General features: G+C 35.5%; 1 protein-coding gene across 1 annotated transcript; it reads left to right on the top strand.

Moving 5' to 3' along the window:
• The first annotated feature begins 4,128 nt into the window (after positions 1–4,128).
• Positions 4,129–8,731, top strand: LOC129899173 (peroxisomal membrane protein 13). The gene is made up of 5 exons (XM_055974017.1): positions 4,129–4,267; positions 5,636–5,875; positions 6,907–7,229; positions 7,964–8,056; positions 8,181–8,731. Exons 1-5 carry the CDS (start codon positions 4,240–4,242, stop codon positions 8,409–8,411), a joined length of 915 nt encoding a protein of 304 aa, XP_055829992.1. The 5' UTR covers positions 4,129–4,239; the 3' UTR covers positions 8,412–8,731.
• Positions 8,732–12,682: the final 3,951 nt, after the last annotated feature.

Genomic DNA, 12,682 nt, shown 5'->3' with positions numbered 1-12,682 from the left:
GGTCTTCTCAAATAACTCAAAAGAGGTAATCATAGCTAGTATTACTAATCTCCTGGACATAAAACCTAGTAACTCTTTCGGGAAATACTTAGGTTTTTCAATTTTCAAAGGCAAAAGAAGCAATGGAGATTTCCAATTTATCTTAGACAACCTCCAAACAAAGCTCAGTGGCTGAAAAACAAATTCCTCAATATCGCAGGGCGTACCACGCCGGTGAAAGCTTCCCTTAGTCATATGGCCACCCACATTATGCAATATAGTAAGCTCCCCAAATCTATAACAAACCAAGTGGATGTTATTCAGCGTAACTTTGTTTGGGGTAATACTAATGAAAAAAAGAAGCTCTACATGATAAATTGGGATACAATTATAAAGGACAAGGAATCAGGAGGCCTTGGCATACGTAAAAGTAGCACAACCAATGATGCAATGTTCACCAAGTTGGCCCGGAGGACTTATAAGAATCCTAACTCTCTGTGGGTTTCCCTCCTAATGCGAAAGTATACTAGGAATACGAATCTTCTTAATAGTAATAGGCAACTCAAAGCTACTAGTAGAACGTGGAGAAATGTCTCTCAAGGGTGGGAAATCTGTAAAAAAAGGAAGTAGATGTGATATTGGGGATGGAAAATCGATCAGTTTTTGGGAAGACAATTGGCTCCATGATTTCCTACTATTAGGAGCTACTTCATAGGCCCCCTTCGCAGGGATGAATCATCCCTAAAAATTAATGATCTCCTTACGATTGATGGCTAGGCAATGCATAGATTATCCCTCATTCTCCCTACAACAGTCACCACCAAAATTCTCTCTTCCTACACCCCCAACATCTTAATAAATTGGATAAAGTATCTTGGGATCTTACCAGCAATAACATCTTCACTATTAAATCAGCCTATAACATGCTTAGAGGTGTTGATTCGGATCCTACTACTTAGTGTCTTAATTTTAATTGGATATGAAAGCTAAACTGTCCTAATAAAATCAAGTTTTTCCTTTGGTTATGCAATCATGATAGACTCCAAACATCCTTCTATTTACATAACCTAGGCATTGACACTAGCCCTCTCTGTACAATTTGCCATAAACCTGAAACAATCATTCACATATTTTTTGATTGCAACTTGGTTAAGAAATATTGGTTAGATTTGGGTTTGGACGCTACTATGAGGAACATCAGAGCCAACAACGATCCTAACTGGTTGCTACAAGTCAGAAACATTAATTTTAATCTCAGACCTATTAGCTGGCTTAGCGTTTTTCTTTTTATCATGTGGAATATCTGGCTCAATAAGAACCATAATGTTCATAACGAAGACACGAGGAGTATAGATCACTTAATAGCTCTTGATAGAATTAATGAACATATCTACCTTGGGCCAAAAAGTTCTTCTGCTAGAGTTACAAATAGGATCAATAACCATAAAAAATGGACCCCCCAAACTCCGGATTCAATCTTAACATTGATGGTTCTTTCGACTCGAAATCAAAGGAAGGAGGAGTGGGTTGCATAATACGCGACTCCAATGGAGAATGGGTTGCTGGAAAATGCTCAATAATTTGTACAAATTCTGCTTTAAACTCAAAATTCAAGTCCTTATACGTGGTTTCCTCTTAATAAAAAAATTAAATATTACAAATTTTACAATTGCTACCGATTCCAATGAGGTAATTAGAGTGTTGAAATCCAATGATGATTGTGACTCAAATATTTTAAATGAATATAGGGAGTTGCTCCAGCAGCTGAAGGAGCCATTGATCCAGCATGAAGGAAGGGCGCAAAACAGAGTGGCTGATCTGCTAGCAAAAAATGGTAGGGTTTTGTCGATGACAATAATGACACGGGAATGGAACAAGGTTCCAGATTTTGTTTTAGACGCTTTACAAAATGATAAGAAAGACATGCATTTGGTGATCCCACAATGTAATATAGTTCCTAAGATTACTATTAATGTAATTGCTAACAAGGTTTGTGCTAGCAGTACCTCTGCCACTTCTGATGTATTGATGCATATATAATATATATAAATATCTTCTGATTACCCAAAAAAATAAATTGTAGTAGTTCTAGCACCACATCAAATAATAGCCTGTGTGCTTATCTTAGTAAGTGATGTACGAGCTTAAGCATGAGCCTAAGCTCGCCCATATATTAGTCGCAAATGCATAAGCATCACTGTTTACGAGAGAGTGAAATAAAGAATTGTACAATTCAAATTGAAATAAAGTGGCATGATAAAAAAGAGAAAGAAAGGGGTATTTTCTAAACGCCTTGTAGTATGTCTTTATATTGATCCATGTAACTCTACTAAAATTGCTTATGATTTGTAAGACTTATAAAACATAACACATTGATTTCACTTTATTACGTTCCAATTTATCCAATATGTGATGATATCTTAATCGTACCATTAGAAGAACCCGATAACAAGAATTTTCAAATATTTCACGAAATCCTATAACCGATTTTGAAAGTAGAAAATTTGCATTAGGATATATGTGAACCAAAACAACATGAAAAAGTCTAAAATATCCCTAAAAATAATGTAGCGAGTCATGAACGCCTAATGCAATAATATTATATTGGTCTTAAATATAAATACTATTTGAAGAAAAGTATAATAAAGACAACAAAATAAAAAAGGTTCAAGGAGTTATTGTTAGGTACAACAATCATCAAGCAGACCTGGATCAACTTATGAATTTCACTTGTAATAAAATTTTAATCAACACAAAATATAACAAGTATAGTATGATTTTAATCAACACAAATTATAACATGTGGTGAGTGTTTAACTGAAAATAGCCACTTAAACAACCCATACAATATTAGTATAATCCAAACATAAGGAAATCATAGGATATCATAATAGTGAATGCACAAGTACAACATATTAATATATGCACAATTACATAATGAAAAAATAGAAATATATGATGAAAAGTCAAATTTTCTTTCAAATTATCATTTTTCTTTCCAATAATTTATGCATGTATTACTCAAAAGATTCAAATTATACACTGGCTCATAAGGGATAAATTCATAATTACATGTCATGATCAGAATACTAAACTCCATAAATATCCGACATTTAAATAGGGGAGCACATCAAAATCATCAACTAATATCAGCCGTAAAGATATGAATCACACATGCAAATAAGTAGAAATATGTACAATCCATGATTAAATAGCTAATCATATAATCAACACACACACAACTTTAATGTTAAATTAGCATAATCACGATATCTTAACGTTGTGCTAGCATGATAGCAGGGGAGCCACGTAGTGGCCGACATTCATCCAAACCTCCTTCGGTGAAAAATTATACTATTTATAAATGGTTAAAATAATTTTTTATGTATAGATTGTAGATGTCGAACCCTCTTTGGCTAGTTCGTGTGTTTACTTCTTCAGATTTTGAACCCCTTATTGAAAATTCTGGCCCCACCACTGCATGATAGGATACCAAATTAGTTACAAGACACAAAAAATGGTATAAAACATGGCATCAATATTAATTTATACCTTATATGTTATTTTTAAGTATGATATCCATATAAATATGCTCGTTATATATATAAAGTCAAATTCAACCCAAAAAAATATCTTCAAATCAAATTCAACCAAAAAAGTTGTCTTCAATTTCCGTGGCAAATCTTAAAATAAATCACACTTTGGGGTAATTCATAATCGTACAGGTCTAAATCTATAATCAATCTCTATTCCGACTACAATCTGATGTTTAGTATCTTAAATTTCACTTTTTTAATCTTAAATCAAAATATTCCAATTTCACTTATGTAATTCATATTTTTTAACATAATAATTCACAGATATTTTGATATCAAGACATAACTTATTATGTTTTTTATGTATTACTTGTGAAATATTATGATACGAAAATATAAATTTTACATGCGAATGAACCTACTTTTTCTCTAATCTGTTCGAAAAGCCCAACTGGTTTAGGCTCAAGGCCGTTTAAGAGATCAGCCCGCACCCGGACCACACAGCACCGCGTTATTATTGGTTGAAAGGGCAGAATAGTCAATTCCTAAGTCAACCGAATTTTCTTGGTTCTTTCAATGAAAAGATAAAATCGATATTTAATACTCTAATTTTCTAGGATTATATTGTCCCACTTATCAATTTCTGTTCTCTCTCTCTATACTTTCTCTCTCCGTCGTAGCGGTCGTCGACGGCGGCTCTTCTTCTTCCTCCTCTATCCATTTCATGGAAAACGGACCGCCACAACCGTCAGGTTTGTATAACCTTTCTGTATTTCGATCCTTTTGATAGCGGATTTAATTTTGTTTTTGTCAATTGCGTTTTTTTAGATAGTGTTTGGCCAACTTGTCGTGTACCATGACTAATTCAATGAATAGATTGAAAAAAAATCATCTAAATTGTTGCTGTTTTAGGATTTGAATTTTGATCTCTCGTGGTTAATTTTGAGTTTGATTTTTGCTAGGGCATATGTTTGGGGGTTGTCAAGTAGCAATTATCTGATTAAATTACGTTTATATCCGTGCAAAAGCTCACCTGAGGGGGGAAAGTTACCTGGTTACTGTGTTGGTGGGGAGATATCAGGTATGAGGTGGAATAGCTTAGGTGCGTAAGCTGGAGGAAATAGCACCGAAGGGTGTGGCCTAGTGGTTGAAGTGAGGTCTCGGGATCAGTTCCTAACAGATACAAAAACACTAGGTGATTTCTTCCCATTCATTACTGGTGGAAGGTTCATGGAATTAGTCGAAATGCGTAAGCTGATCCGGACAGCACGGGCATTAAGAATAAAATAAAAGAAAATTTAGAAAAGAAATCTAATTTGTCTTAAAAAGATAAGTTATTTAGTATTGGAATGATTTTCACCTGAATTGAGGCAGAGTGATACAGGATTCATAAACTAATTTGGCATTGAAGTGTACAAAAATTGATATTGGATTTTTATGGGCTCAATCAAATGTGTTTAATTCACTCTGTGATGCCAACTTTGTATTTTCTGGTGGGTAGAATTTAGTTGTTTATAACGATCTCATCTGCCATACTTATATGTAATGTGGTTCCGACGGAGCATCTAGTTTTTTCATGGGAAATTTCATTTTCCTAGGAGTTATCCAAGAAGTCAAATTACTGAGTATTCGAATGAAATGGTGAGAATAGAGCAGAACAAACATAGAGGATTCATATAGCTGACTACAACTAGTTTAGGATGAAGTGACGGAGCTAAGTAGTAAAACTAAATTAAAGCAACTTCGTTAAACATGCTGTTTAGCTATTATTTCTAGCAGCTGATACTTAGCAATTTCTTACATAATTTCTTTTATAGAATTTATAATTAGGGAGAGAGAATTTCACATGTCTGCCAAAGTTATTGATTTACAATAATAGTTGCTATGTATTTATTTGGTCAGTTTAAATAGATGTCTTTAAAGGCTATCTAACATGTTATTGGTTTCTCACAGTAGATATGTCTTTGAATAATTAGAAAAAGGTGTAAACAAAATTGTATACATTGCTAGTAAGTACCCTTCTTATATTCACAGAAACAGTTTATTCTCGGCCAACTCATTTTTTCCACTTTTTACTTTCTTTTGAGTACTATTGACTTGACATTTGTTTTCCACGGCAGGTAGTATCCCACCCCCAAAACCCTGGGAACGAGCCGGGTCTTCTTCAGGCCCTGCTGTACCGTTTAAGCCCCCGTCTGCTGGTAGCACGAGTGACGTAGTAGAGGCATCTGGAACAGCCAGGCCTGGTGAGATTGTTTCAACTGCTAATAGGAATACAGCTGTTAATAATAGCACACTTGCAAGGCCTGTACCTACTCGACCTTGGGAGCAGCAGCAAACTTACGGTAGCTCATACGGAGGTATGAGATGTTTAGTTAATTTCCCCTCTTCCTCTTTTTTATGTGCGTATTCTGTGTTTCCAGCAGGAGGGTTGACTATCCGAAATCCATTATTACAAACATACCATTTATAATCATCAAAGGCACTGTTGATGCCTTTTTCACTAGCACATCTGTTTTGTGGTTTGTAAATAACCAATTGTATCTTGTACATCCTTAAGGTTCACTCTTGATATTATAAATACTAGCAATTTTGCATCGAAGGCCGCTTTTGGTTAGTATAACAGCTAATTTTATCCTTTGCATCCTTTAGGTCCATTTGCTTGTTCTGAATGCTTGTCCCCTAGCATCAAAAGGTTGATATGACTGATGTGCATTATGATCTCTGCTTTTGGAGTGCATGCATGTGATTTTTAAGGATCATAATGCAATACATGATATGTTATCATGCATACCATCATTAACTAGGCAAGGTCTTCCTAATATATTCTGAATTTATCTTACTGTTTGATTCTAATTCATACATTATAAGCATGTGTAGTGCCCTTTTTATTTTTTAATTTATTTTAAAAAGAATTACAAGGTTGTCTAAGTTTGTACTTCAGTTGCCCCACTTATTCCTCTTCTGGTATTCATCTTAGTTGATGCTCTTATTAAATTGCCTTAACCTCTTAATGAATTTTCTATTGAGCTGCCATCCGTTCTGCTAGTCAGTGTCCCTTCTCTTCTTATGTATCTATTCTTTGGAATCAAGTGTCTACTTGATTTTAATTCATATGCAATAAGATGTCTATGAATGTGCAACCTAATACCTACTTTCTTTATACTTTATCCTCTGGAAGTATGAATGGCATCTGTGGGTTTACCTAGCCAAATCAAAATGTTTTTATGGACGTACTCTTTTTGTTTCCTCTTACGGTAAAGAAACTTTCTCAACCATTGAAGTTTTTGATCCAGTAATTGAAGTTAGTTATTGCAATTGAAGTAAGAGTAGTTGAGTCTGTTTATAGAGTACCCAGTCTCATTGTTTGCTTGATTGTGTCATTATGCAGGTATTAATACAGGTATGAATTATAATTCTGGATATGGAACTGGAGCAGTTGGTTCTTATGGTAGCGGCTATGGAAGCACATACGGAAGTGGTTTGTATGGAAACAGTATGTACAGAGGAGGTTATGGTGGACTTGCAGGTGGTGGTATGTACGGTGGAGGAATGTACAATAGTGGGTTTGGTGGCTCAATGGGAGGCTATGGCATGGGTGGTATGGGCGGTATGGGTGGCATGGGCATGGGACCCTATGGGGACCAAGATCCAAATAATCCCTATGGTGCTCCATCTTCTCCACCAGGCTTCTGGGTCTCCTTCATGCACGTGGTAAGCTCTAACAGTACCAAATAAATTTGTTTCTGTTCTATACTTATATTCAGGGTCCTGAAGTGAATTTGATGTGTATAAGTCCCTCATTTGCCCCGCACTTCCAGTTAAAACTATACTGGCCTTCTTTTTGAATTTTTATTTTTGGATTGGCTAACAGTCTAAAATTAGCTCCAAGTGAATTGGTAACGTAGCAAGGCCTCCAAAATAAAGAGAGAGAGGATCACATAGGAAAGGGGAGAAATGTAAGATGAGTCATTGTGAAATCTCAATAGCTTCTTGCAGCTCACCAGTTTCTGTGATGCGATACTTTTTGTTTATGAAAAAAATATTTTTAGGTGGAGCCCAATGTTTTTGATAATGACATCCCCCCTAAGATTTACTTGATATAAAAAATAGATCCTCGCTAAGCTTTATAAATTGTGAAATCTCTCTTATTTGATGCTAATGGTTTTCTAGCCTGCAGTTCGTAGGTTTGTTGATATTTATCTAAGAACTTGCAGGTCTCTTTGAATTAACAAAAAATTCTAGGAGATGCAAATGAAATTAAGAATTATTTTAAGTATTGTAGTTTAAGGTTCTGGTGTGAGGAGGAGGTTGTCCTTTGGGTACCACCTGATGCTATTGAAACTGCTAGTAACGTATGGTATTTTAGTCTATACTCCATAGACATCATTAATACCTTTTGTCCTCGATAACTAATTGTTTCACATTAAGCTATGTAATGATGGCAGATGCAAGGTGTTGTAACTTTCTTTGGCCGCGTTGCAATGTTGATAGACCAGAATACCCAGGCATTTCACATGTTCATGTCTGCACTCCTTCAGGTATATATGTTATGTTTATCCCTTGCATCCAAATAGTTCTTGAACGACCAATTTGCTATCCAAATACTTTGTGGAAAAGTACGTAGGATGGTGACATGATAATTTATTAACATATTTTTTACAGTTGTTTGATCGCTCAGGGTTATTATATGGAGAGCTGGCAAGATTTGTACTGAGATTGCTGGGGGTCAAAACAAAGCCCAATAAAATTCAGCCCCCGGGTGCTAATCCTCCTCATGGCCCTAATGCACTTCCTGGTCCGCACCAACCTCGTGGTAATCAGAACTTGATCGAGGGGCCTAAGGCTGCTCCAGGTGCTGCATGGAACGATGTGTGGGGTGATAATGCACAGTGATATGTAGTTGTGACTTACAAATGTCGCCTACCATTGGAAGACATTGACAACAGGTTGCAGTCTGTATGAAAGCTACAGTATAGATTAGAGCTATGCTGATGTACTCGTATGTAAAAGCCAATCTACCTACCGTGCTAGATCGGCCTGCTGCATTTAAATGAAGAATAATCTCTCTACTTCCCCCCCTCCCCCCTGCCATATTTGTGTGGGATTGTAGGTTGTTAGATCAATGTGCACGTCAGGTTTGGAGACTAATGATGTCGTTCTAGAAATGATATGGTATGATTTCTATTGATTGGTGATACGATGTTTCATTCTTACATCATTTGTGTAAATTCACCTAATGCGAAGTTCTCAATTTATTTGACGACTATCTTATTTGTTATACGTACAGGCTTTCGTGCACAAGCTTGGACAAATTTTCACATAGATGCACAAAATTAAAAGGGCAGTAAAATTCTTTCATTTTGAGCAGTAGAAAGATAGAATGGATCCAAATTGAATAATAGAGGTAAAAATGGACTCAATGAGGGAAGAAGATAATTGAGTTGAGAGGAAAAATTATACATGAAAATATGGTCTGTGTTAGGTATTGAGTATTTGTTTAGTGGATGTCTTTTTTTCAAGTGGGCCCCACTCAAAGTGGGCAACTTGCCCACTTGGTATGTAATACTTTTATTGTGCCTATAAATATGGGCAATGGAAGACAGATAGAACACACGGTAGAATACAAATACTATTACATTTTTTTTCTCCGTTTCTCTATTTAATTCTCTCTTTCCCTCACTGTTCATTCTTCTAATCAATTGCAAAGTTAATTTTATAACACGTTATCAGCACGAGGCTCTGGCTAATTTTTCAAGGTAACAAAAAATGGTAAGAGTTTTATTTAAATTTATTTTCATAAAATGTCAAATATTTCAAAAATTGAATTTACTGCTCTTGATATCTCTGGAAAAGGCTACTCATCATGGGCACTTGATGCCGAAATTCATTTAGAATCAATGGGTCTGGCAGACACCATTAAAGATGACAATATGGCATCCAATCAAGACCGTGCTAAAGCCATGATATTTCTCCGTCACCATCTTGACGAGGGGCTAAAATTACAATATCTTACATTAAAAGATCTCCTTAAATTGTGGAAAAATTTAAAAGAAAGATATGATCACCTGAAGTTGGTCATTTCCACAAGCACGCCATGACTGGTTAAATCTGAGACTAATGGACTTCAAAAATTTAACTGAATATAATTCTGCCTTATTTAGAATTATAGCTCAGTTAAATTTATGCGGAGACGAAATCACTAAGCAAGATAAACTCAAAAAAATATACACCACATTTCCACCCGCGAATATGCTCCTGCAGCAGCAATATCGCGAAAAAGGTTTTACAAAATATTCTGAATTATTATCTCACCTTCTTATAGCTGAAAGACATAATGAACTATTAATGAAAAATCATGATAGTCGGCCCATTGGTTCTTTGCCGCTCCCTGAAGTGAATCAGACAAATTATAACCAACGAGAAAGAGGCCATGGCCCCAATCGTGGTCGTGGTCAAAAAAGAAATTTTAATCATGATGCTCGGCTGGCACCGAGAAATAATCAGCAATATAAAAGGCAGGGTAAAAAGCCAGAAGCTTTATTGAAGAATAATTCAGAAACAATATGTCATAAATGTGGAGGTATGGGGCACTGGTCGCGGATTTGCCGGTCATCAAAGCGCCTTGTTCAGCTATATCAGGCATCTCTGAAAAGGGTAGAAAATAATCCAGAGACGAATTTTATCTCTGAAGATAATATTGAGCTCATGCATTTGGATGTAGCTGATTTCTTTAATTTTCGAGACGAAAATATGAATATTGACAAGACTAATAATATGTAAATATTTTTCTTTTTATCTGTATTAAATATGATGTTTGTATAAATAAATAAAATTTGTGTAATATACCATGTGTTAATACGTATTTTATTTTTTATTGAAGAAAATATGAAAATGCCTCAAATCTTGTTTGGATCAATGATAAATCAAGAGGATATTTGTCTAATTGATAGTGGAACAACTCATGCTATTTTTAAAGACGAGAAATATTTTTCCAATTAACTTAGAAGAAAAGCTAATGTTACTACAATATCTGATAATTCAAAAATGATTGAAGGCTCCGGAAGTGATACTATAATTCTGCCTAAAGGGACAAAAATTGTTATAGAAGATGCACTATTTTCTTCGAAATCTCCTAGAAACTTGTTAAGTTTTAAAGATGTTCGCAGAAATGCATATCATGTTGAGACACTAAATGAAATGAATATTGAATATCTTGGTATAACCAAGAGTGTCTAAGGCCAGAAATATATTTTGGAAAAATTACCAATTTTGCCATCTGGCCTATATTATGCAAAAATTAGTGCAATTGAAGCACATATGATCGTAAACCAGAAGTTTACTGATCCAAATACATTTGTGCTATGACATGATCGAATAGATCATCCTGGATCAATAATGATGAGACGAATTCTTGAAAATTCAACTGGACATCCGTTAACGAACCAGAAGATTCTTAAAAATAATGAATTTTCATGTGCTGCTTGTTATCAAGGCAAATTAATTGCCAGACCATCGACCCTGAAGGTTGGCATCGAATCTCCTGGCTTTTTAGAGCGTATACATGGAGATATATGTGGACCTATTCATCCACCTAGTGGATTGTTTAGCTATTTTATGGTCCTAATAGATGCATCATCTAGATGATCTCATGTGTGCCTGTTATCATCTCGCAACCTGGCGTTTGCGAAGTTGTTAGCACAAACAATAAGATTGAGAGCGCAATTCTCAGATTATCCAATTAAGGTCATTCACCTTGATAATGCTGGAGAATTTACATCCCAAGCATTTAATGATTATTGCTTATCAATTGGGATAAAAATTGAACATCCTGTTGCTCATGTTCATACTCAAAATGGCCTTGTAGAGTCATTTATAAAGCGCTTACAATTGATAGCAAGACCTCTACTAATGAAAACAAAATTGCCAATTACTGTTTGGGGTCATGCTATCTTACATGCAGCAACACTTGTACGTCTCAGACCGACACATTATAATAAATACTCTCCGTCACAATTAGTATTTGGTCATGAACCAAATATAGCCCATTTAAGAATTTTTGATTGTGCGGTATACGTGCCTGTAGCACCACCACAACGTACAAAGATGGGCCCTCAACGATGGTTGGGCATATATGTTGGGTTTGACTCACCCTCTATAATTCGATACCTTGAACCGTTGACTAGAGATTTATTCACTGCTCGATTTGCAGATTGTCGGTTTGATGAAACAATTTTCCCGCCATTAGAGGGAGAGAAAAAGGAAACCAAAAAAGAAAAAGAAATTGTGTGGAAAGTTTCATCACTATCACATTTTGATCCACGTACCCGCACATGTGAATAGGAGGTCCAGAAGATCATCCACTTGCAGAAAATAACAAATCAAATGCCAGATGCATTTACTGATTTGAAACGGATAACTAAGTCACATATCCCTACAGTAAATGTACCTATCCGGATTGATGTCCCAAAAGGACCATCTACAAGTATCATAGCTTCTGAATCCCAAATACGCCAGAAGCGTGGTAGACCGTTGGGTTCAAAGGATAAAAATTCTAGAAAGAGAAGCGTGAGAAATAATAAAGATGATACTACAATAGAACCTCCTGAAGAAGGTCAAGATTTGAGTAATGCTGATATTTTTGAAGAAATCAGTGAACCCGAGACTCAAGTGAATGAAGAACTTTCAATAAGTTCTTTCGGTGATAAGATAAATTTAGATCGATCTAAAATCACGGTTGATAATATTTTTGCATATAATGTTGCACTTAACCTCATGCAAGATAGTGAAATTCTTGAGCCTAAATCCGTCGAAGAATGTCGACATAAATGTGATTGATCAGAATGGCAAAAGGCAATTCAATCTGAATTAGACTCACTTGCTAAACGTGAGGTTTTTGGACCAGTAGTCCAAACCCCTGAAGGTGTAAAACCAGTTGGTTACAAATGGGTTTTTGTGCGAAAATGAAATGAGAAAAATGAAATTGTAAGATACAAGGCACGCCTTGTTGCACAAGGATTCTCTCAAAGACCGGGAGTCAACTATGCAAAAAATATTCACATGTTATGGATGGAATAACATTTCGATATCTCATCAGTTTAGCTGTACATAAAAATCTCGAAATACATCTAATGGATGTAGTTACAGCTTACCTTTATGGTTCACTT

This window comes from Solanum dulcamara, chromosome 8 (genome assembly GCF_947179165.1).
Source record: "Solanum dulcamara chromosome 8, daSolDulc1.2, whole genome shotgun sequence".
Taxonomy (NCBI): domain Eukaryota; kingdom Viridiplantae; phylum Streptophyta; class Magnoliopsida; order Solanales; family Solanaceae; genus Solanum; species Solanum dulcamara.
The sequence above is the reverse complement of the archived record's forward strand: the minus strand, read 5'-3'. Positions and strand labels throughout refer to the sequence as shown.

Coding starts and splice junctions, on each gene's coding strand:
- LOC129899173 (XM_055974017.1), top strand. CDS start 4,240: ATGGAAAACGGACCGCCACAACCGTCAG. Junction 4,268..5,635: donor CGGACCGCCACAACCGTCAG/GTTTGTATAACC, acceptor TTTCCACGGCAG/GTAGTATCCCACCCCCAAAA. Junction 8,057..8,180: donor TCATGTCTGCACTCCTTCAG/GTATATATGTTA, acceptor TATTTTTTACAG/TTGTTTGATCGCTCAGGGTT.